The sequence below is a fragment of the Eptatretus burgeri genome, chromosome 4, assembly GCF_056783735.1.
Source record: "Eptatretus burgeri isolate ZD-2024b chromosome 4, Ebu_testis_v1, whole genome shotgun sequence".
NCBI classification, from domain to species: Eukaryota; Metazoa; Chordata; class Myxini; order Myxiniformes; family Myxinidae; genus Eptatretus; species Eptatretus burgeri.
The window spans coordinates 44,962,519-44,989,489 of NC_140964.1; the positions used below are offsets into that span (position 1 = coordinate 44,962,519).

At 38.0% G+C, this 26,971-nt stretch overlaps 1 protein-coding gene across 7 annotated transcripts in view; it reads left to right on the top strand.

Moving 5' to 3' along the window:
* LOC147027941 (voltage-gated delayed rectifier potassium channel KCNH8-like) overlaps positions 1-26,971 on the top strand; it is a 603,764-nt gene that overhangs the window by 362,460 nt on the left and 214,333 nt on the right. For all 7 annotated transcript variants that reach the window (XM_085877809.1, XM_085877808.1, XM_085877806.1 and 4 more), the window contains one exon: positions 13,082-13,289. In XM_085877809.1, coding sequence (XP_085733935.1) covers positions 13,082-13,289 — 208 coding nt within the window. The remainder of the gene's footprint in view (positions 1-13,081; positions 13,290-26,971) is intronic.

The following is a 26,971-nucleotide window of genomic DNA, read 5'->3' on the forward strand; positions in this document are numbered from 1 at the left end:
TTCCAATGATGAACAACTTGAAGTGGTATACCTTGTCATATATTTGCAATCCTCAACTGAATTTCGGGGGAAAATGAAAATTTTCAATTTTTGAGGGATCATGATTGTATTATATATGACCGATTAAGAAAAGTAAACATGTATTTGCATACTACTACCATACAGTTATTACCGGAAAAAAATTTCAAGGTTTTGGGATGGGTCAACAAAAATATATGGGGTCTCAAAGTTGGGTCTTCATACAAAACCAACATTTTTTTCTGGATTTCAACTGATCAGGTCATAAAAATTAATAGAGGTATACTCCGTTTTATGTTTCTTTATTACAGAGGAGTTATAGAAGAATAATCTCTGAAAATTTCAAGGCTCTCGCATTAATATTTAAAAAGTTGTGGGAGTTTAAAAGTAGCCGTTCATTTTGTGATGCTCGCAACGACCATAAAAATAGGGCCACAACCACATTTTCAACCCTCAATATATCGGAGTTGACCGCATCTATGGACCAAAAATTTTACGCAGATTCATTTTGATACCTGGGAACTATATTATGAAAGTTTAAAGTAAATCTGAGGGGGTCAACTGGGAGGCCTCCGGTGATATGAGGTGGAATGACTCTTTTTTTGAGCCACACACTGAACATGTACCTTTTTGTATAACCTATTATTTTTTACTTTTTACATATGAGATATTTTTACTCTTGGTTTTCTTTTTACATTTTAGATAATAACTCCTTTATTTATGTGAAAAATTCCTACAGAGTGTGAAAACCTTTTTAGTTTCCAACATGCAACATGCACATTTGAATATTAATTTTTAAAACATAAAGAATCCTGAGAAATGTCTCTACTCTCTCCTCCATTTATTTAAGAAAAAAAAGAAAAACTTTAATCAAAGTCAATTACACCAACATCATCAATAATATAATCTTTTCCTTCTTTCTCTTCTTCATCTCCACTTTCTCGTTTAAATCTTCTCCCTGAAACCAATGTTAATAGTCCTGATGCATATATTTATAATCAACTTGCCAATTCTTTGTTTTCCTCCTCGGTGCATTGAGATTTATTTGTTTTCTGCAATACATTTGATCTTTTTATAATCTCACTGGTTTCCATATTTTTATATTTATTTATTCTCTCCATTTCCTCCCTCTCCCTCTCCTCCACCTCTCTCTCTTCTCCATCTTCTCCCTCTCCTCCTTCTCTCTCTTCTCAGTTTCTTCAACTCCTTCCTCATCCCTGACTATCCTTGAACCACTTTCGCCCCAAAGAATATCATACATATATTCATCTGGATTACTTGATATTCCTGCATCCAAAATAAAAATTTCTATAAAAGGAAACCAAGAAAATTTCTTCTGATTTTTGAAAAGAGCCTTGCGTTTTCTTAACTTAAAATACTTTCATTATTTAACATTTTCGTTAGATCCAAAGTTGTTGGTTTATTAACATCAGTATAAAGCCAATCTTTTATTGAAAATACCTCATTCTTATGTTGAAGAACATATTTATTAAAATACCGAATACCTTTTCTTGAAGGTATGCTTGGACACAGAAATGATAATTTTCTTGAAGCCTTCTTGCTGTCATTTATGTATCAGAAATATATGACTGACTAATTGAATGACAGGAAACACCTCTCCATCTTCCCAGAGTTAAATCAGTTTGTATTCCCTTACTTATTATGTATAATCCTGTTCTTTCTGTTTTCATGATATAAACTATGGCAAAACCATTATTGATTTTACCCTTATTAAATTATTTTATTTGTTGTTTGCTAATCGTGCTTCCACAAAACTCATTCTCGGCACCAAGTGGATAATATTCTTCCTTACGAGACTGTTTTAATTGTTCCAGGTCTTCTCGGTTAATTTGGAATGACCAATTATACCCTAAATCAATCATATCGTATCCCCATTGTTCTATTCTCATACAAACGACACGCCCTTCTTTCTAAAATTTTATTTTAATTGGAACTGTAAATTCGGCATGACCCGGAGATAAAATCAACACTTATGTATCTTTGGAATACACCCATTTTATTTAAAGATATATATTGTGATAAATCACTTAATTTCACCAAGTCATTCATGTCAGTCAGGCTTGGATAATTTATTAATTTATTAGAATTTTTCATATGAATATTTTTTGCTATACTATATTTCTGTCATTCAGCCTGTGCCTTTGTGTAATAATTTGATAAATCAATATCCAGTTCATGGGATACACCAAAGATAGAACCATCTTTACCAACATGTCATTTATATTAGATTAAAAATAATGTCATAATTTTTTTATTTTTGTTGAGTTGAAATAACACATACAAACATAATTGACCACAACACTTGGAATTCTTGGACTTCAAATGTTTGATAAACACCATTCTGGAAGAATTTTATTACTTGAACAGGTGGTGGAAGACCAAAACTATCAAAATAATATTTGTCTTGACTATTAAAAAATACCAGCCCAATGAGAACCGCTCCCATTATTATCTTCTAAGTTCATAATAATATTCTTTGTATGTTTAGACACGTTTGTTAATTCATCTCTCATTCAAATAACCACATTATGAATTTTTAATTTCTTACAATATTTGATAAGTTCTATATTTGATGTTGTATTCTTTCCAAATTCTTTAAACCACTCATCAATGCTCATTTATTTATGAGAAAGATATAATCCATTACCCCTTTTGGTTAATTTTATACCTGCTTGTGCAATTGAAGAAAGCATATCTCCAACTAACAATCTCGCTTTATCAGGCAGACTTTCAAGTTTTTCAGCAATATCTACAATTACACCACTTCCACTAATTTGTTTCTCCAACTCTTTGTTATGTCTTTCCAATTATTTTTGAGCTCGGAGTTGAGCCTTCCTTTCGTTGGCAGTTTTTACCGCTGCTGAAATACCACCCGTCAATGCTCCAGCCGCACTTAAAGCAGAAAATAAAGGAATTAGAAATGGGAGAAATCCTTCACTCGTCTCTCTTATTGAATGTTTCTTCAACATTGGTTTTGATATTTCAATTTTAAGTGAGCCAGTATCGTTCAAGATTTCCACCTGTTCTCTTGTGAGCAAAACATCAATTCTTACTGCTCCTTTTCTCTGAATTGTATTAACGTTAATCATACAAGGATTTTGATTTTGAATACAAGATGATAGTTTATGAAGATTGATTTGATTAACATATACCCCAGTTGGCACTTTACTACTCATTTAGTTATCAAAAAAAATTATGTGAGACTAATCATAACACCATTATCTGTATTAATCTGTAATTCTGTTTTTTCCAAAAGCAAACAATATGTATCAACTTTTTCACTCTCTTCTCTTTCAATGTATAGGGAAGTATCCACTCGATTAGACTTTATAGTTTGCTTTTGAGCACTCAAGTCAATCGCATAGATTGGATGCAGACTTTTAAATGCTGTCATTTCCAAAATGGTTTTTTAAATTTCCATTGCCTTCACACACCTTTTGGTAAGACTTGTATGCTTCAGCAAAAATCTAATTTTAAGACCATACAGAACTTTATCATGATCACAAAATCCAAATATACCTTTAATAGGAACTCCTACAGTAAAACTATTACCTGTTTTTGTATCATCATTATACATTCCTTTGCTTTGACTATATCCAGGGTCTGTGTTTGTTGCCGTTGCCAAATCAGGAATAAAACCTTCGACTGCCTTATACATTCCTTTGCTTTGACTATATCCAGGGTCTGTTTTTGTTGCCGTTGCCAAATCAGGAATAAAACCTTCGACTGCCCCCTTTCCCATTGTATCACTAAATGAATATAGTGTAAATTTCATCATTTTAGATGTAGCAGAGACATAATCAACCACTTCAATTTCTTGTGTTCCAATATACAAACAAACACTATCAAACATTTTCCAGAAGAAATAATTTACGAGTGTAGCGTTTATGGTAATCGTATCCTTACTAAATGTAAATTTACACAACAAGAAACTTTCGGCTCGATTCAAATAAGTTTGTTGATGATTTATTTCTAAGCTTTTGTTCCATTTGTATTCCAGTCTGTTCCAGTTATGGCATTTACATTGAAGTAGACTTCTTTTTTAGTGGAGTTTGAGATGACAATGGTATCATCCAAATCATAGATACTATCTATTGCTTCCATACTTGTATTTATTTAGGAAAAATGATGTTAAAACTTTTGAAACCCTGACCCAAGTAATTGAGTTATTTTCTGTCGTTCTTGGGGAGACAACTGAGTTTTGCCTTTCCTAATTTCTTTTATTGTTGCAGTTTATAAGATTCCTTTTGGGCATCTTTTATACTCTTTATAGCACCTGCTACATTTCCCACAGCAGAAGCAGTTGAACCAATTAGGTCTTTATGTTTAAGAATAGTTGAACCTGTACCCATTAGAGTATCAATTACCCATCTCTTTTTTTTCTAAATTGGTGTCCAACACCCCTTTGTCTCTGAGGTTTATAGTATCCTCGACCAAGATACATACCTTCACCCTTATAGTATAGGGAAAGGAACATCCCATCCCCTGTAATTATTTTATATGTTCCCAACTCGTGTTTCCTCACAATAACCATCGTATTTATTTATTGGAAAACTTCACGTAGGTGAATTCTGATGGATATAATTTCTCCATTAAAAGAAATCATGCGATATCTTGGTCGGTTATCCTAAAATTTACTCTGTTTATGGTTTTTGCTGACACGGGAAGATAAACCAGATTTTTGGGTTCCATATTGAATTTATAACCAATTGTGCTTGAGTAAGCGCTGAATGAAAATATTGAATTTGTTCTTATTCCATCATTAGAAGCACCATCAATCAAATCACAGTTAATTAATACCGAATTTATTCCTGAGGATATTTGAATGATATTACCACTCTAAAACGTCCCATTAGTTTCAATCTTTTTTGAGGAGAAACCCAATAACTCTCTTAATGAATTGTCAATTGTGAAAGCAACCTTGTCATTATTTTTCAGTTTAATCCTTGATTTTGAAGTATATTTTTGAATAACTATAGCAATATTTTTTGGTTCATCACCCTGTTTTTTCACAAGGCGAGCAATTTCGGAAGATATTTGAGAAATCTCATATGCTCCGGGTGAAACTGTTATCGTTTTGTATCCACTTCCCTGATTATAATTAAACTTGTCATTTTTCTCGGTGATATTAAACAAGGTATAAAAACCTTCCATGGACAATAAAGATGCCTCATATTCTTTTGTTGTGTCAAGTTGTAGTGGTTATGGAAATGAATATGTGTGCTTACTTGTGAAATTAAAACAAAGGATTGTGCTTCTCATCTTATTTAATATGGGATAAAATGTCTTCGTATTGACATTTATTCATTATTTTCATGTTCGTCACAACTGGTCTAAAATGGCTGATGCTTCATTTCGACAATTGTTATTTCCAGCCTTCTTTCTACCTTACAGCAATAACAGTCTAATAACTAATTGTGATGGGTCATTTGGAAGAAAACTAACACCTGAACCAAGGCTACTTAAAGCCTGAATAATGTGTTTCTCCTTCTCATTCTTCCTGCTTTACCATATGGACTAACCCTATAATTAAGAGAGTCCAGCAGATCAATATGTACTCCATCATCCTTATTTTTCATATCCAATGTTTTTTCAAAATACTTTGATTCATCCCTCACAGTTGACCCTTGTTTTCCATCTTTTGTGAGAAGAAACATTAATCTCGGAGTTAGTTTAACTGGGGGTTGAGCAGAGCTCAAGAACCTTAATTAATAATTAAATATCAATCCCCTTTCTTGAACAAGATGAAATATTCCTGGTTGTTCTGTTGGAATGAGTCCTACTTTGGTTTTTGAATCCACTGAATATTCATTGTTTTGAAGAGCCTTCACAATATAATCAGGGGGTTGATTAATCTCTTCCAGTTGTTGAAATAATCCATCATCATATTCTAATTCTCCTGTATGCTCTAATTCTTCCTCCGTCATTTGACTGAAATCTTTTAACATTTGATGTTTTTTTGGAGTATATTCCATTGTGGGAACTGTGGAAGCATCAATAATTTTTTCTTGGGAAGTTTTTAAAAGTGGTTAAAAAAATTCTCTTGTTTTCTTTCAAATGCTTCTTCACCCATTAGTTTCTGTCTGCGTTTCTTCTTTATGTCTTTCTGTTGTTTTACAACTTTTGAAACCAACTCTTGATGTTCCTTAAATCTTCTTGCTCTTTCTTTCGCATCCATTTATTTATTGGAAAATATCATTCACTGAATTATAAAGGTCAACTGGAAAATTTTCCTTTTCTTCATCACTAAAGTACATGTGTTCAAATAAATACTTTTCTTTAAATATTTCATCAAATTCTTTTTCACATTCATACGAGTTGTAATTTCTTCTTCACTAATACTTGTATCTCTGCTTTTCATACGTTTGCATTGAGTTTCTGCATCAACATCAAAACCGAATGATAAAATCTTAACTCCATTACCACTCAGATGTTTAATAATTGGTGTCATTCCTTCTGGATTAGTTTCTAATATCCCAAGACCACCAGATCTTAGTTTCTTTAACTCACTCTTACAATGTAAATATTTTGTTGTATCAAGAGAAACCTCCTCAAATATTTGACCTTCATTCCTCAATCGCATATGTTCCTCTCCTGAAATATAGTAATAATCTACTTCTCCTGGTCACATTGTTCTGGTTGTTGTAGATACAATACGAATCACATGCTGTTTTTTTAGAAAATTTACAATATTTTCATTTGAACTATACAAGAACCTTGATTTCTGAAAGTTTTTTTCAGAAGCAGATTTACCCACAAGATTTATAATAATAGTTGTCATTTATATTTGTAATTGTTTATAAAATAAAAAATACATCTTTTAATAACTCATCTTGTTTCACAACAATATATTTATATTTTTCAGTCGTGTGCTTCATATAATCCCCAAATTCCTTTTTGCTACATAATGTAGAACAATTGTCTCTCCAAAAATTGTTTACATCTTTTGAATTTAACTTGAATAAAATGAAAGTATGAGCATTGTTTCTTATTGAGCGATGAGGGAGTTGAAAGTATGATTGACTAATAAATACAATTACAAGAATAATGTTTCCCTCTTGTGTAGGAGCTATCCATTACCGTTTGGTTTCTCTCATTAACACAATCATCAAAGATAACGAGGTTCTTTTTTGATTTATCCAAATCTTGGGAGAAGGTATATCATCCGTATTATCACTAAAATACAAGTTATCGGCTTTGATTTCTTTTTATATCTCTGTGTTCACAAAATAGTTGTATTATATCTTCAATGTTGTAATCATTTAGTTTGTTTTGAAGTTTAAATAAACCGATTATATCTTATTTTTGAAGACCAGCATTAAAACCTTGTGAGAGTAGTTGATACTCAGGTTGCAAACTTGACTTTGTGAAAATTATTAAATTATCATAATCTAAAAAGTTGGGAGTAAGGAGCATCTTTAAATGTTAGCAGGTTTTTCCGCATCCGCATGAACCAACTATGAGACATCTTAATGAATTTGGAAGATTTTTATGGTTGTTAAATTTTATCTTATTTTTCCAAATGGGTAAAAAAAATTATTCATTTATTTATTTGAAAAAATAATTCATATGAATGATATTCCTTTTTATATTTTTTATTGTCATTACTTAGAAGATAATCACAGAATATATATTGTTTATAGGCTTTTGACTGTGTTTCATCCCCGTCTTTCACACGCAGGACAATTCTCAAATTTGTCATGTCGAGAATCAGGAAATTCAAGAGGTTCAAAATCTCATAAACTATTCATATTTATAAATTAAAACTTTACTTCAAATAAAATTCATCTTCGGTATCATCTTCTGCGCTTTCATTGGTGCTTTCACAATCATCTATAAAGCTACTTTCATAACTATCGTTTGAACACAAACTCTTGGTATCATAACAGTCTTCTGTTCCAATAGAGATACTATCATCACTCTCATAATCTTCAAAATCTTTAGTTGAATAATGACTCATTTAATTAGTGGAAAAAAAAACATTACCATCTATATCTACATACTTTTTTTCATAAACAGATTCAACTACTCCATTTTTTATATTAAAGGTAATTTTAAAATGATCCTTAATTACTATTGAGCGAAATGTCATTTCACCTGATATATTTACATCCTTTATTTCATTAGGATTTACATCTTTAGGGTTGTTGAAAAAAAACTACAAATTTCTCCTTGCATATTACAGATGGTCTAATCTTTTCTTTCTAAAGCTTCATCGATGAGGTTTTTCTTTTTTGATACTGTTTCTTGTTTCATTGCTTTTTCTAGTTTTTAATATATTGCCAGAAGGAGATGAGAAACTTTTGTTAGAGCTCCTTTAATTGATGTTTTTCCACGTATACTAAAAGCCCTTCCACTGAAGGAAATTAAAGAACTCATATTATTCACCATAATTGTTTTTATCCAATAGTTGTTATATTTATCTTTGTTCAATTTTACATCCTTGACATATTTCTCAGTATCTTTTACAAATGAAGAGATTGATTGAAACTTGTCTTTTATGTCTTGATACATTGTATTTATGAAGTGAAAAAGTTGGAGGATAAAATGATTTTAAGCACAGATTCACCTATAATTTAAACAGAACTTTCATCAAGAAAATTTTATTTCAAGCAAAGTTTTGTTATATTAATATGGTCAATACAACGTACTGCAATGTTTGTAATCATGAATATCAATGTTATAAAAAAACAGCTTCAAACCAACAAACACACATTCAATCTTTTCAGAAAAATATCTCCACTTGACCAAGAAACAAAACATTGTGATAGATGTGATAATGATATTCTTCATTTTTTTTAAAAATAATAAACACCTTTAATTACACAAGCACAAGAACAATGAAGAAAGGGAAGGTGCCACTAAATTCTCCATTGAAAACACTGATGGGGCATTTAAAGGACATATAAAATTAAGATTGTTTCACTTTCAAGATCCAAGACCATCTTCAATCATGGAAGCTGTTGATATGGTTGAACAAATTATTGAAACTATAACTAAAACATTAAAACACAGTCACACACGTGGGGCTCGTGCCCATGGAGGAACCCGAGTGGAGCAGTTGGAGTCCCACGGCGGAGATCAGGGTCACGGATGGGACCCAGGAAAACTCCAACGAACGCCAGCCAAATGCAGAACTCCACTCGAACGCCCCAGACTCCAGCTCAAACCGCACGATGCACACCAACCAACTCAACTCCTTCAAAAAACTTTCACTCTGAGGATCGCGTCGTATTTTAATTGACCTCCCCGAACGGGCGGGAGCTTGGTGAAACAGATGTCACGGTTCACCCCGATTGGACAGGATCTTCATGGGGTCCGCTCTTTCTGGGCGGGGCCTCTGCCAAACTGGGAGGCCCGCCTCCCCCCCCCCTCCACACATGTGGACTCATCAAGGGGAAGAGCCAACGTTGAAAAGGAACGTTTGTAGAAGCGCAAAGGAACGGCGGACTGGACGTTTTTGCACCGTATGCTGTGGCCAGCAAGGCGAGGGTTGCAAGTGCTGGAAGGTACCGTGGTTGGTTGTTGGATGGTCTGTTGGATGATCGTTGGACGGTTCGTTGGATGGTTTATTGGATGGTCTGTTGGATGGTTTGTTAGATGGTCTGTTGGATGGTCGTTCGATGGTTTGTTGGATGGTCGTTCCTTATCAACCATTTTGTTGGAGTGCTGACTTGAGTGCTGCAGCCATTTGTCGAGCACCCTCGAGTCGATATCGGTCCCGTGCTGCATCATTCTGAGTGAATCGTTGACTCGCTGTGGACGCTTTTGCCGAGCCACGTCATTCAGAGCGAGTAGTTTGTACAATGTCATTCTGAGCGAGTGATTCATGTACAGTCATCCTCAAAGAGTGGTTCATTCACCGTCATCCTGGACGAGTACTTCATGCTCCGTCATCCTGGATGAGTGTTTCATGCTCTGTCATCCTGGGTGAGTGGTCTGTGCTCCGTCATCCTGGGTGAGTGGTCCGTGCTCTGTCATCCTGGGTGAGTGGTTCGTGCTCCGTCATCCTGGGTGAGTGGTTCGTGCTCCGTCATCCTGAGCGAGTGTTCATGCACCTTCGTTAATTCTGAGCGAGTTGTTTTTAAATAACACCCGATTCGCGAGATGTTTGCCATATTAAGGTGTTTGCTAAGTTCGCGAACCAATTTTTTTTTCCACCCATCACACGCAGCTGTTTATAAAGATTAATGTTTGTGAACATATCCCTCAAACATCTTTGTAAATGCAACGTTGTTTTTTGATGAAAGCTAATCAAGGTTTTAGGGTTGTATGCATTACGTGCTGTCGTCTGTAATGTTACTGACTCCAACCTGCCGATTCCCTAAAAATTGCTGATGACTTTGTCTCCCATCGTTTCCGGACGGGAGTTTTTGTCTCTGGACGTGTCCTGATGGGAGTTTGTCTTTGGATGTGTCCAAGCAGTGTTTCTGTCTGGATGGCTTGGCTCCGGATGCGTTTGGAGGGTTGTTTTTCTTCGGATGTATCCGGTCGGTGTTTATCTCTGGGCTGTGTTTATAGTACGACTGATAGAAAATGGATTTCAGACATTATTTTGTTTCCATCTTCACTGTTATGCTCTGCAGAATAATTTTGATGAGAGTATGAATCGTAATTAACGCTCCACCACACGTCTGCCTTCCTTTCCTCTCACCTCACACTATCTTCCCTTCCCCCACCCCTGCTCGCTCCCACACCCCTCCTCACTTCCCTTCCCTCCTCTCTCCTTTCCCCTTCCCCTCCTCACTCTCCCCCACCCCTCTCTCTCTCTTTCCCTCTCCCCCCCCACCCCCTTTAGTATTCTCATCGGCGAAACGACGGGTGGTATTTGCTCGTATCTAATATATAAAGCTCTTTCTGACCACTCACTCAGTCACTCACTAATATAAATGTTTAGTACCCTTCTAGGTGAGCGAGAAAGCCAAATTTTGCATACTGCAGCAACTCAAAGCTAATATCCGAGGGGGAAAAAAAATAAAAAACGGTCGGAAAATATCCACAAATGAAAATATCCAGAAATAAAGTCGGTTGGTGCAGCCTCAGTTTGATCACTGCGGGTCCTGTGACCCAAGACAATGGATAAATAAATGGAATGCTTCACAGAATATTTCCATAGTTACAATTTATATATTTATCTGCACATGCCAAGCTTTTCATTTTGCTTTCAGCATCGGGCGTGGAAGGTTGTGCGATGTATCTCTCATATACAAAGCTCTTTCAACCACTCATTCACTGATATATTTGTTTCGTAACTTCTCGGTGGATTGGAAAGCAAACATTTTGCACACTGATGCAACTCAAAGCCAATATACTCTACCAGGAGAAATAAAAAAATGGTTGGAAAATTTCTGTAAATGAAAATATCCTCGAGTAAAAGTCAGCTGGTGCAGCCGTCCTCTGCTCACGGAGGGTCACGCAACCCAACACAATGGAGCTCACACTTGAACTGGTTACAAGGCAATGCTAACATGTGGCTCTTCTGCATCGTATTTTGTAACCTTTGCCGTATTTACATTAAAAATTAATCTCGCTGTAAACTTTTAAATAACAACCTCATTATAATCACTAGTTCTTGATTTACTTCATCTAATATATAAAGCTCTTTCTAACCACTCACTCATTCACCAATATAAAGGTTTAGTACCTCCTCATTGGGGTAGAAAGCTGAAATTATGCACACTAATGAAACTCAAAGCCAATATCTCAGGAAAAAAAAATCACAAAATCATCAGAAAATTTGGGTAAACAAAAATATCTGGAGATAAAAGTCAGCTTGTGCAGCCTCTGTCTGCTCACTGCAGGTGACGTGACCCAAGACAATGGAGCTTACACTGGAACGGGTTGCGAGGCAACACTAAAACATGCTTCTTTCACCTCTTGTTCTATAATTTTTGTCATATTTACATAAAATATTACGATAGCTATAAACTTTTCAATAGAGAGCTCATTCTAAAAACCAATTACGGGTTAACTTGAGTTGTGTGGCTGCTTGCAGAATGCAAGCATAATACACTTCATCAAACATATAAAGCTTATATTTATTATGTATGCACATGGAATACACCTGAGTAGTTACATGCAGTGCGCAAGCATGACCCACTAGTATATTTTTATTGCTAAATTTATATATCTCGATTTCTATACCAGTATAAATGCCCATCAAAAATGATGGATTGGATTTTTTTTATTCAAATGGAAGATATGATGTTTCGTAGCCTGAAGTGTTATTTTAAAACACTACGTGCAAAAATGTGACCCTATTTTCCTTATCTTCTGGGACGTTTTGTTTCGACGGTACAGCCTCATGAGCATGTCCGAAGTTTGAAGCCTCAGCAGGGCTTCAGGTGTGCTTATATATTCTTTATTTATTACATATCATACGGACGTAAATGAACACTCGTTTTACTCTGTGCGTGTTACACATCATGTGCAGCAAATTTCACCTCCCTGCACCTTGTATTTATTGTTAATTTTTTTTTTTAAACGCTTTTGTGCACAACCCTTGAGCTCGGTTTGCAAGTCACTATCTACAATTCTAATAAAAGAGATGTAATTACTCTTTTGTGGAAAATATTTTTCGATTTGTTTTTGTTTTGAAATCCTCAAAAATAGACCATTGTGAACACCCAGTCTTGTTAAAAGATTGGCCTTAAAAACCGAGAGACCAAGAGAGAGAGAGAGAGAGAGAGAGAGAGAGAGAGAGAGAGAGAGAGAGAGAGAGAGAGAGAGAGAGAGAGAGAGAGAGAGAGAGAGAGAGAGAGAGAGAGAGAGAGAGAGAGAGAGAGAGAGAGAGAGAGAGAGAGAGAGAGAGAGAGAGAGAGAGACACAGACAGACAGACAGAGACAGAGACAGAGACAGAGACAGAGACAGAGACAGAGACAGAGACAGAGACAGAGACAGAGACACTGTGTTTTATGTTATTAATGAGATAAAATATCTATCTATGTTTCTTTCTCTATATATCTATCTCTATATATCTAGCTCTATGTCTATATATCTCTCTATCTCTATCTCTCTCATTGCCCCACCGGTATGCCTCAGACCTCGGTCATGCACCTGCTCAAGACTGTGCGCCTGCTCCGGCTTCTTCGTCTGCTTCAGAAACTCGATCGCTACTCACAGTACAGCTCCATCCTCCTGACAATGCTCATGACTATGTTTGCGCTGCTCGCACATTGGATGGCCTGCGTGTGGTACATCATTGGACATAAGGAGATGGAGCGCAATAATCCAGTGACGTGGTCTATCGGTAAGCACCATGATTGGGCACCTGATTGCATAACTGATTTTAGGAATTGATAATGATCTTTATTTTCTATACTTTCAAGCATGAACAGTCTGTGTGCTTGTTTGATCACGATCTCCTCCACATAACCAACATCGACTAGATCTGTCTTGCATACTCAGGGGCACCCGAGTGTATAATATACTGCTGTAGAAATGGTATCTGAATGCAAGTCAATTACACAACATCATTAAATGGTTGAAATGGTTTCAACAGTGTCAAAAGATGAAAGTATGATTCCGGAGATAAACCAGTCGTCGAGATGGCAACGTTTAAAAACCATGATAAACAGGGTTCTTTCCCATATTGGGTGAACCTTTTTAGCCTGTTAAGTGAACCCTTTTTTGAGCATAGTTTCCACATTCCTCGTTTCCTTGTCTTCATCCCAGTCTGCTGTATGCTTCACAACTATAGATTGATTTGTTTGTTAGAGTAATTCAACATTTAAAAAGAAGGAATATTATGAATGAAAGACTTTCCTCAACAGAAAGAGTACCTCTCCCATATGAAACCACATGGAACAGCTTGCCAGCTCAACTTTTGTGGGGAAGTCCACTCCATCTGCAATATAAAAAAGTAGCTTGGTCTTGGCGTGCCTGCATCCATCCGTCCCTGCTTGCGTCCGTCTGTCCATCCCTGTCTGTCTGTCCCTGCCTGCATGCGTCCGTCCGTCAACAATTGCCCAACAGGCGATACCACTAATCAAGCCGAATCTGTAAACAGTATGATACAGTTGAGAAAGGCTTGGATTGGTGGGCCAATTTCAATTTACATGAAAACAAAAACTCTCTCTCCTTCATATTATTCTTCACTTATAATAATGGTGAATCTCATTCACTTCCGTTTCTCATATCGATTAAACCCTCGCTATATTCAATACTTTTTTTCCAACATTTCCATTTTATTCATATTGCCTTATCAAACTGCATTTGCGATTATACGCCTCCTTTTAAAGCATCACAAAGCAGGTTGCTCCACTTACAACACAGCTGAGAAAAGGATACGAACAAAAACGCAGCTGATATTTCAACAAGCCAGTAGCGACGAGGGATCTGCAAGGATCGAAGCGCTGGATACGATGCTTTTCATTCTGACCGATCCACCGACGAAGATTCATTGCCAAGACGTATTGGTTCACATACAATTGTTCCTCTGCCTGGCAAGATTTTTCCTATTGCGTATTTTGCCAACAGGCACTCCTCATAAAAAATAACGGTAAATAGACACCCTATTTTTGAAGGACTACCATTTGAAAAATAAAACCTAAATAAAAAATCGGCTCGAGTAAAATTTTCTAAATATCTCGAAGTATTTAATTCCGAAGTCTCCTTTCTCCACATTCAAAACTGGAGGACAAGTATTGAAAATAGTGAACGTGCGGTTTTTGGCCGCTGCATAGCAACGGGTGGTTGCTTAGCAACGAAACTCAAACGCGCACATTCCCAGCCCATATGGCACCTGTTCGCCAAGTTTCATCGAAATCGGTTTGCTGGTTTGTGCTGTGGAGCCTCGCATTGCGCGCATACACACACACACACACACACACACACACACACACACACACACACACACACACACACACACACACACACACACACACACACACACACACACACACACACACACACACACACGGTAAACCCGACAATAAGGGATATCTAGCGAATCCAATAATTTATTCACACGATTTTTTAAAGGGTGAAAGTTAATTTTTATTTATTTCCTCTGGATGTGACAGGTCTTACGTTTTTTTTTTTTTTTTTTAGATATATCTATCTGTACAGAGATCCATAATTACGTCCCTCTTTTAAATGTAGAAATACCATGTTGTTAATGTAAATCTTCTTCTTCTTCTTTCGGCTGCTCCCGTTAGGGGTCGCCACAGCGGATTATCCGTATGATCCGCATAGTGATTTGGCACATGTTTTACGCCGGATGCCCTTCCTGACGCAACCCTGGTCGCCTCTTACGACACAGGGATATGGTACACCTATTTTAACCGGGGTATACACCGGCCCAGTACACTGGTACTCATTTCGCCGACCTCGGAAGGATGACAGGCTGAGTCAACCCCCTGGTGTATTAATTCAGTAGCCCGACGGGGCTTGAACTCAGGACCTTTTGGATCCCAAGCCGCAGCCCTAAAGGCCCGGTCACACCTTGACGTTTTAGCCAGCGATGGCAACGTATTAAAATGTATGTAAAACGCTGGCTTACGTTGAACTTTTGATGTTTTTTTTTAAAGATTCGGACGTATTCATAGCGACTTGGTCTAATGTATAACGCATTGGTAACGGACACAGAACGTTTCGTTGTGTTATAGATAACTTATACCAACGAATGCTGAACCTGTTGTCGGCCTACACAACCGATGCCCAACGATAGTCTAACTTAGGCATAGCGCGTTGCACGCATCGCCGACGATGTCGTGACGTAGCCTATTAAAAGGCTGACACACAACGATTCGAATCATAACTGCCGTAGAAATGGAAGTGTCAACATTGCGGTCACACCTTGGCGATCTTGCCAGCTATGCCGACCTAAGAAAAATGTGTGTAAAACGTTGGGGCACGTCAAATACAGTATGAGTAAGTTTGGTATACGTGAGTAGAACGCTAAAGTATGCTATCATAGGTCGTAGTAAGTAGAGTACGTCAAGAAATTTTAAACATGTTCAAAATTTTATGACGTACTCGGCGTATGACACACGTTCCGCATGTGATGGGGATAAGTTTTACACACGATATGTGGACGCTTACACACGTCCACAAAGGCTACTTATAAGCTACTCATAAGTCGAAACACGTCGCGGTAATGTCTTTTTTACGCGAAACTTATTTCTAACTTATGTTTGACGTGCTTTGAACCAATTCTTTACGTAGTCCCAACACACATTGACGTATGTAGATGTAGACGTATTCCAATGACGTCTTCCGGTCGACAAAAAAAATAAATTAACGTGTTTCTAGCTTACAACTGCCATATAAAGACGTGTTCCCAGCGGTTTTGGGAATTGGTATGTAAAAATGCTGCTCATAAAAGGGGAACCCAACAGTGCTTTCGAGTCCTTTTTGAGTCGATGTCCATGTCAGCAGTAACAGTATCAGTATCAGTATCAGTATCAGTATCAGTATTAGTTTGTTCATGTTGGCAGTAGTCGGTGAGTGTGAGGGGGAGGGTGTGGGTTATGATGGATCGTCCTTGCGTCCGCGTGTCCACGGGTAGGAGACATCTTTTCACCATTGTTCGAAGTTCTTCGCGGCTAATTTTTTATGGGGCTTTTTCAACAATGAGCTATAGCTTGTTTTTACGATTTAGGTCTATTCATAATGGGTTGGACAAATGCACAATGAACTAATAATGTGCATAGAGCGCTTTGATTACTTAGAGATACGATATACCAACGAATAATTATCGTGAAGCCGGCGTTCACAAACTATGCCCAACGATAGCCTAACTTATCCATATCGTGCGGCAGTTTATCTTTGCCGGTGACGTAGGGTTTGCTATTCATAGGCTGCCACTCAACGATTTAAATGGCTGCATCTCCACTATTGAAAGTAGACGCTTGCGTTCAACAATTGGATTTTTTTACACTCAATGACTTTTAAACGGTACCACTCAGCTATTTTCATTGTTTACAATGAATGATTTAAATTGCTGTCACTCGCCTTTGTTTTTTGACGCTGGGGTTTGGAAATTTTAAGCGTTTCTTCTGAACGTGTTAAAACGCTCAAACTCGACTATTTTAAATAGACGCTGCTGATGGACAATTGGAATCATAGCCAAGCTAGACATCGAAGTGTGAACATCCTCGTCATGCCGAAGAAAAGTTTGAAGAATGCTGCAAATAAGTGTCCTGGCCATGGCGGTGGACGCTGACGTAAGGACGATCCATTATACCGACGTCTTTCAGCCTATGAGTAACTTAAAAGTAACGTCTGTCGATGTGTGGCAACGATCGCGTAACGTGCCAACAACACGTTAATCATAGGTTAGAAATAAGTTTCGGGTACGCTACACATTACCTCGGCGTGTCTCAACTTATGATTAACTTACAAGTAGCATGTGTTGACGTCTGTCAACAATAGCAGACCGTGCATACAACTTGTGGCCAGCGTAGCGGAACGTGTGAGTCATACGCCGGCATACGTCGTGAAATTTAAAGCATGAAAAAATTTGAGGACAACCAAAAAGTACAACGTTTAAAGCCAGCGTACAACGATGTATGGCAGTGCTTTTCAGCGTGCTCTCAATGTTATCAAAACTTACCCATAACGTATTCAACGTGTGCCAGCGTTTTAGAAAAAAAAATTCAAAAATCGGCATACGTTGGCTAAAACGTCAAGGTGTGACCGGGCCTTAACCACTGCGCCAACACCAGGCTTACATGTTGTTAATGTAAATAAAACACCAAAATATTTATTTCCTGAAAGGCCATTTATTGTCGTTCTAATTTGTGAGCATCAAATTTCAACATCAGCTCGTGCATTCTCAGCACATTTTTTTTCAATCGTTCGACAACACTTTCCTTAAACATTGCTGTTTGGTGAACTCGCTGTGGTATTTCCTTCTGATAGTCTTCCGTCCTTCACTGAACCAGATGTTATAAGCTTTTGGTAATAGTTTTTAATCGTATTTTGATGCAAAGTAACTTGTCTTCCCATTTCTTGCCACCACCATCTTTAAACTGCAATTACAGACTGCCAAACCTCATACCGTGCTGCAATCCATGCTCTTTGAGCAACAGTTAATTTCTCAGCCATAAGAAGTGGGGTAACTCCCCCGGACCTAATAGGGGCCCATAATTATTCCTTCAATTCTTTGTTTCATATGATTGTGATGATAAAACAACGTGGCCAACTTTATTTTGTGTCTCCCTCCAAGCCACCCAGGGTGATTTCCCAGCATGCCATTGCCATGGACAGTGACACCTTCCCTCATAAAATAACCTCCTGTGGGAACAATTTACATCATCACAATTTTGGTAATGAGATAATGATGTAAATGAACACAGGAGTGTTGGCCACACCCCATCCGTATGAAGTCTGTTAAATGAATCCGCATGTAGGAATAAGTGAATAACACCCCAATTTCCCTTAAACACTGTATTTGTTTCTGATGATGAAAATACAGAAACCTCCTTGGAGGTGGTTAAAAAAAAAAAAAACTGAAGGGGGCCCAACAACTAGTTTTGCCTCTGAGCCCATTTTGGCTTTCAGCGGTCCTGTGTATGTGTATATATGTCCTGAAAAAAAAAATATAATTATATATATATATATATATATATATATATATATATATATATATATATATATATATATATATATATATATATATATATATATATATATATATGGATTGAGTTTGCCAGCAGCCTAGATTTTGAGAGGATTTATTTGAAGTAAACCTATTGTGTAGAAGATTTTGTGGTGAAAAATTGCCAATAATCATCTTGTGTAGTAATTACTATAAAGGTACTTTGTCATGCATTTACCCTGCATGGAAGCTTGGAAAAGTGATTGTTGTTCGATAGAATCTTTTAAATGTCATTAGATTAAAAGAAAGTGAGTAAGTTGGAAAAATAGGGTTTGGAAGGAGACAGTGAGCTTTGAAAAGTAAGAAGGATGGCCTTAATTACCGGCCGCGTGGCAGACTTTGCTTGGAGTCAGTTAAGGCATGACTAAACGGGCAAGTGCCACTCTTAAAAATCACCTAAGAAGCTTGACAATGGACTGAGGCCTTTGAAGGAAAGCCTTCCCAAACCCATGGCAATTCTGAGCAATTGGACAATCAGGTGGCTGTTTCGATAGGATGGAATTGTAGACTTGTCTTCCTGATGGTACATCTGAGCCACATAGTTAATGCAGTGGTCAGTAGAACCTGCTGGATTGAGTAGGTCTTTGCACACGTTTGGCAGCACATACTTTAATTCGGTTCTTAAAAAAAATTTGCTGAAAAGAGCTTTGTTGAATTTGATGGCGATTAGACGGCGGTTCTAATTTTTGCCGTTGTCAATGCATTTCCACTGTTGATGTTTGTGTAACACACACACACACACACACACACACACACACACACACACACACACACACACACACACACACACACACACACACACACACACACACACACACACACACACACTTTACATAATGCATTCTTCAGCCTCAGTTTCATAATGGTTTTTTTTGCATTTTTAATGAGGCGGTTAAGGAAGCTTTATCATGTCATCCCAACAGAGGAGCATTTTGGCAACTCTCGCCTTCTCTTAGCTCATACATCTCTGAAACCAATTTATCTTTGCATTATGATTATGGAAAGTTGCCTGCTTGATGATACTGGATGGAGTGTTCACTCAAGACCTTCAAAGACCTTTGCACAGGCAAGACCTTCTGACAGTCCATAACAACAATAGTTTAGGAATCGGGCAAAACCAACTGACAGGTGCAGCTTTGCTACAATTATAAATTTACCCTTACAAAAACATCCTTCGAAAGGCGATAAATTGTTCATACTTTTGATTATTATCTTGCCAAAACGAAGTTTTTGCAAGATATGTTAGTCAGCTTGTATGTTTTTTTTTGTTTGTTTGTCTGAAATCACGTATAAAAAATTCTGCAGAGCACAGTTATCATTGGAAATTTTTGTAACTTCGCATTTCAGAGGCCTATAGAGGTCCCTTTCAGCGCATAAAATTTTGAAGGTCAACGTCAAAGGTCAAGGTCACTTTGTCGCAAATCAGGGGAGTCGACGAAACCCTTATTTTTTGAGTAATTTTGATCGAATCGTCTTCAAACTTCATGGGAATATAGTTCATGGTCTGGCGCTCAGCTGATTAATTTTTGGTGGCGATTGGCCTTGACCTTCATGGTTAGCGCCTAAGGTCAAACATATTTGACCCCAAGGTTAAATTTTCAAGTTTTAGGAACCATATCATGTAGTACCTCAAATTGAACATCTCGATGAGTGCTTTCAAGATATGTCAAGCTTGAGACATTATGACGTCATTTGGTGACGTTATGAGGCAAACGCATATTTTTCATGGTTACTCTGTAGAACGATTCTCATCGGAATCTCTCGGAGGCAGAAATTCCTCAAGGAGTTGCTCCTGGTGGAGAGCAGCTCTGTTCACCTCAGTGTGACCTTAAAGAAGTTACACGTGGTCACCTTTTGGCAAGATACGGGTCACCCTACGGGTGACATTGGTTTATTTAATTGTTATGGTGTAGTGTTGTACGTTTACAGGTAATATTTTATTGCAAGCAGGTGACAGTTCAGACCAAGCTTGAGCTAAAGGTGTTTTTTATAAATCTTTTTCAAACAGATTACATTTTAGGTTCAATCCATGACAACGATATTTCACCAAGGAAAAGCAATGCAGCTCAACTTGTGTATAAAATTACGCATACTGTCAAAAAATTCTGCAAAGGATCAGCTGCACAAACTTTTGTTTAAATTATTTGTTTTCCTTTTTGTGAAATTTCCCATGACATTGTGCATAAATGAAGTCATGCTTTACCACAACGGTGCAATGGCTCTTTGTGGTTCGTGGCCTTGTAGGAAATGAAGGACATGAAACAAGTCATGTTTGATTCATTCATGTGCTGCATATGGATGCTGGTTTGTGTTGTTGGTGGGACTGCGACGGTGCCGCCGATGCAGTGCCTCTTGTAGGTTAGCGCACGAATTTGTAATTCCTTGAGGGTGACAGCAATCGCTCACCCACTTTTCGCAAAATTCACAATGATCTTTAACATCCACCAACCAATGTTTGGAGATGGGTTACCCAGCTTGACATCCATCTGATGGCACATTTTGTGACGTGACTCTGCCTGGGAATGACTGACCTGCTTGTAGCCAGGTTGGGAGGGGAATCAAACCCAGACGACACAGCTCAAACGTCAGTGCACATACTTTTAATGCACCAGCCTGTTGGACATTCGATTATATTATCCTAGTGGCATAATATTCATCACCGCAATTAGCTCTAATTGCCTCGTTATAAAAAGGAAACAACCAAATGTAATTCAATCTCACGATTCTGACTGATCAAGTTTATTGTTTGGAGGAAATACCAAGTTTAATTTCATGTTATTGAAAGCAAGTCTTCTGCTAATGGGTTTTATAGTAGCTGTAACCAAGCAACTGCATTCTTTAGCTGCCTATATACAAGTACGTTTCCCACAATGTTCTCACAGTGGACCTCACTTGGACTTTACACTTGGCTCAGAGAATCGTGACACTTTGCTGGAATAAGACTTTTCAGGTTATAACTACAGTCCCTATTTCCTCTTATTGCCAAATTCTTATTTCATTCTCACATTTTGCAAATCCTACATGGATGTTGAAAAGCCCCATCATAGATTTTTTTTTGGGGGGGGGGGGGTAAAAGGTACAAATGCGCATTTACATTTGCATCAGCTATGTTCAACCACTCAGGTTGCACTCTTTGAGTGATTAAAAACATATTATGGTGAACAATTTTTTTGATTTCCAGCTGTGAGCCATCATTGGTGGTTTGTACGTACATTTTGAAAACATTGTTGTGATATTCTCATTAAAAAAACAGCCTTTTTACAGCCATTTTCCCCTGCTGAACTGGGGTTAGCTTTTTGTGGGCTCCATGCAATCATGGTTCCCTTCTTGAGGCAATGTTTTGTGGCCGGATGCTCTTCCTGACGCCAACGCTGCTCGCCTCTTACGACACACAGGGATATGGTACACCTATTCCAACCGGGGCATACACCGGGCCCAGTACACTGGTACTCATTCCGTCGACCTCGGAAGGATGACAGGCTGAGTCAACCCCCTGGTGTTAATTCAGTGGAAAATGGGGATCAAACTCAGGACCCGAGGATCCCAAGCCAACCACCCTAACCACTAAGCCAACACCAGGCTTATTGATATTCTCATTAGTTTAATTTTATTATCCATCAAGAAGTGTGACCTATTTATGGGGTGTGGATGGGGGGCTGACAGTTTGGGTTGGAGGTATGCACACTCACCTCTGAACTTTCTTGCCTTGGTTTGAATGTCAACCCAGCTATAAACTACCATCCTGGTGTTTTGCATGCAAGGCAAGGCATCAGTGTGTGTGCTGTCCATCAAAAGGACTTTAAACTAGGGGACCAATCTGCCAGCACTGGTCATTCCCGGACATGAAATATCCCTCAGTGTCTTTTACTAAAGGAGAGCAAGTTATCGCTGGCAACATGAACAATTTATAAATTCCTGCCCAGATGTGCAGGGGAATGTGCAAACAAACTAACGAGCCCCTCCTTCACACTTCCCACCCCATGTTTACAATTTTAACAAAATCTTCACGAGGAAATCGCCGTGTCTCATAAACCAGTGTAAATAATAAACATCTGCAAATAAATGCAGATGCCTGATGTTCTACAGAACATTACGCAATGTTCTGCTGCGTAATTTATTTTCCATGCTGTTGCTTCAGGACATCACTTCTCTCAGTTCTGTAGATAGCTACAAAGCGATAAAGTGCAAATGACGGAGAGACGTATTTATCAGGCAGAAAGTTAGTAATTTTCATGGTGATTTAAAAAATGCTTGTTATCCAGGCTGTTAACTTCCATCCAGTTGCTCCTTGCAAGACTTACCACTGCAGCTTCAGGATTTGCGGAAATGTCGGGCTCGGAATTTTGGGGCCAAAGACGCCGCTTGAAATTTATCGTTTGAGATATTTCTTAAAACATTGTGACGTTTCTACATTGACCTCTGACTAAACCAGAAGGTTGGTGTTACAAAATTGTATTTGTAGGACACGTGTGTTATGAAATATCATTGAACTTTTACATAGATTTCAAGGGCATATGTAAACAATGTATGCATCAATAGAGTGCATGGGATTTGAACCTGGGCTCAGTTTCCTGAACCGTGTGCTCAGATGGCAATGCCAAAAGCATTTTCTTGCTGGTTAGGATGATTGAACAATCCTCTGAAGGATATGCTTTCAACCCGTCATGCGCTCGGAGTATGAAGAAAAAAAGAACAGCTTATAGACCCACCTGGAATTGGATTGCATTTCAGTGTCTCCTTCTAATATAAACATATTCACGACACTGAATGTTTCATACAACAAAACGAGTTAATTGTACGGAGATTGACGCTCATGGAAGATCCAAATGCCAGATGATGGAGGTGTAATATACACACATGGGACCATCAGGGTCAAAAGGTTCTGTGAGATTAGAGAATACTGCACATGGAAACATCGCAGGACGAATTACTCACTCGTCGGATGGGATGTTCATGTTTAAGTGATCATATTGTCACATGGGCAGCCCCTCCCCAAATTACAAGCGACTATTGGTAGGAAGCAAAAATGCTGGACTCTAATGATTCCACAGATTAGGCAAATGATGTACAGCTGGCATGAATCGACCGACTGATGCTTAAGATTTCCACGAATCGACCAACCGATGCTTAAGACTTAAGGGAGGGGTATAGGGTGAGGTTAGGGGGGAGATTTTTCCTTGACTGCCTCATTGATGGCAGAGAGAAAAGCGACGTCACAAGATGATGTCACCGGTACTCAGAGTGCCCCGGGAAGTTGCATCCCTTCCCACAAGTTCACCGGCTGTGTTTGTCTTCAGTCAATTCCGGTGTTGTCCAACATCTCTGTCTGCACGTGACCTTTCTCTCATGAGCCCTCAAAACTATATTAAACACAAAACAAAAACACAACATCACAAGCATTTTTCTTCAAGTTATGGTGGTACATTAGGTATTATTGTTACCAGTGGCTTCATCTACTCTTGATTTTAATGTCTTTCTAATTCATGGGAAAGTATACAATGTCTCCGTTATACTTATCCTGTGTGTAATTTTTCTAGAAGCTTCTCCATAAGGGTTAGACTGTTATAAATACTTTGATTGGGATGATGATGTCATCACCCATATACTTTTAGAAGTGCGTTCATACTTACGAGGCGATCAAATTTATGTTGGAGTAAAAGTAAACCTTCAGTTTTATTCATGAGGGAGAATTTTATTTGAAATTATTCCATAAATGCGTGAAGTAGAATAAATATTTCTTTCGTGTGTGTGTGTGTGTGTGTGTGTGTGTGTGTGTGTGTGTGTGTGTGTGTGTGTGTGTATGTGTGTTGTTCCTAACACAATGACAATTGAGCACTTCTTGAAAAATATATCATTTAATCTCAGCAGGAAGGAATTTATGAGACAATTGGCTCAAAAGTCCCTTTTAAACGTGATGCAATGGCCTGTGAAGCACGAGAACAGAACTTTGGAGATATTATTGTTTGAAATCGAAGAAAGAAATGGAAATATACACGTAAATTGGATTAACCAACCATTCCTCTCGCGTTATGATCCGTATAGAGCTGCCAAGACAGTTTCATTTGGCTAAGGAGTACAGTCCTGGACGGGTCACCACTCTGATGCAGGATACCTGAATGGCTTAATTACCCCAGTAAGCTGGTACTCATTTTGCCGACCTCGGAAGGATGACAGGCTGTCAACCCACCTAGTATTATTTCAACGGCACAACAGGGGCTCAAACTCAAGACAAAAAGATCTCAAGCTAGCCACCTTAGCCGTTAAGTCAACACCAGGCTTGACAAATAAGATGCAAGAACTAAACTTTGAAATGCTCTTCCAATTTCACTAACACTGTTCTGCCATGATATTTCCACTCTAAATATTTTAACATCTTCTCTCACCTTCCTCTCTTTTGCTCATAAAAGGCTGTAAAATGGCTGGCACACTTTATTACATCGCATGCTTTAGGGCTTGTTTGAAATGTAATTTGGGATTCAATATGAAATCCAAGTGAATGTAATATTTTGGAGCCTCAACAATGGGATGTATCCGTTTTCAATGTGAGTTTTGTTCACGTTTTCCTCTGTTCGTATAAATCAATTGCATTTGTTTTGACAAATGGCAGGTAGGTTTCTTGCAACATTTACTGTTGAGAAAACCTTGTGTGGCCGCATTGTTTGGATAACTCCAAAAGTCTGGCCTGTCTATCAAAAGACCATGGACGCCGTTGACAGCACTCGCATCTGGCCGGATCTTCGTGCCCAGGTTTGGTTTACCATACGTGTGAGATGATTAAAGCAGATGGGGAACCATGCCTGCAACCGCATACTGGCTGCTAATTGCTCGAGTGAACCAACATTACATATCGCACTCTATTCTCCATCATTTCAATTATTCACTTGGACCAATTGCCCCAGGAACGCTATCTCAGAATAAACCGGAACAGTATAATGAAAGACACGAAATGAACTCTTTCATTAATTTATGATACACAAGCAATTAAGTGGAAAATTGGTCAGAGAAAAGGTGGTTGGGGCACTCAAATGGGGAAATTGCAGATGAATTCAGAAAAGGGCAAAGCAAACAATATTCATAAATTTAAAGAGCAAACGAAATTTAAAGAGCAAAACAAACGATAACGTATGTATATATATATATATATATATATATATATATATATATATATATATATATATATATATATATATATATATATATATATATATATATATATATATATATATGTATGTATGTATAAGTAGAGGGTATCCCAAAAGTCTCCATGCATAGGGAAAATTAACACTTTTAGCAGAATGTAACTTTATTTACAAAACGTTCTCTACATGATTGCCATTTCTTTATAAACACACACGAAGTCGTTTCTCTCACTTAAGGGGCTGTCACACCTTGATGTTTTCGCCAGCGTATGGTAAGGTATCAAAATGTATGTAAAACGCTGGCGTACGCTGAACTATTGATGTTTTTTAAGTTTTGGGCGTATAATAACGTGTTGGATGTATGCATAACGTATTAGTAACATACACAGAACGTTTCAATCACATATAGATAACATACCAACGAATGCTGAGCGTGTTGTCGGCGTTCACAACCTATGCCCAACGATCGTCTAACTTATGCATAGCGCGCGGCAGCGTATCGCCGACGATCACGTGGTGTAGGCTATTAATAGGCTGTGGCTCGACGATTCAAATCATAACCGCACTAGACATCGAAGTGTGAAGCCGCTGTCACACCTTGACGTTTTAGCCAGCGTATGCCGACGTATGAAAAATTTGCCGAACCAAGCTGGCACACGTCGAATACGTTGTGGGTAAGTTTTGTATACGTTAAGAGCACCCTGGCATACATCGTAGTACGCTGGCTTTCGTCGTAGTACGCTGGCATACGTCGTCATAGGCCGAGTACGCCGATAAATTTTCAGCATTTTGAAAATTTCTCGACGTACTCGGCGTATGACACACGTTCCGCATATGCTGGCCATAAGTTGTAGGCACGTTACGCGATCGTTGACACATGTCGACACACGTTACTTGTACGTTACTCATTAGTCGAAACACGTCGAGGTAATGGTTAGCGTCAGTGTTCCAGACTCACTGTTTTTTTTTTTTTTTTGAGGGTTTTTTTTCTTCTTCAGTATGACGGTGATGTTGACACTTCGATTTCTAGTGCTTTCAACTTATGAGTAACATACAAGTAACATGTGTCGATGTATGTCAACGATCGCGTAACGTGCCTACAACACATTACTCATAGGTTAGAAATAAGTTTTGGGTACGCTAAACATTACCTCGACGTGTTTTGACTTATGAGTAACTTTCAAGTAA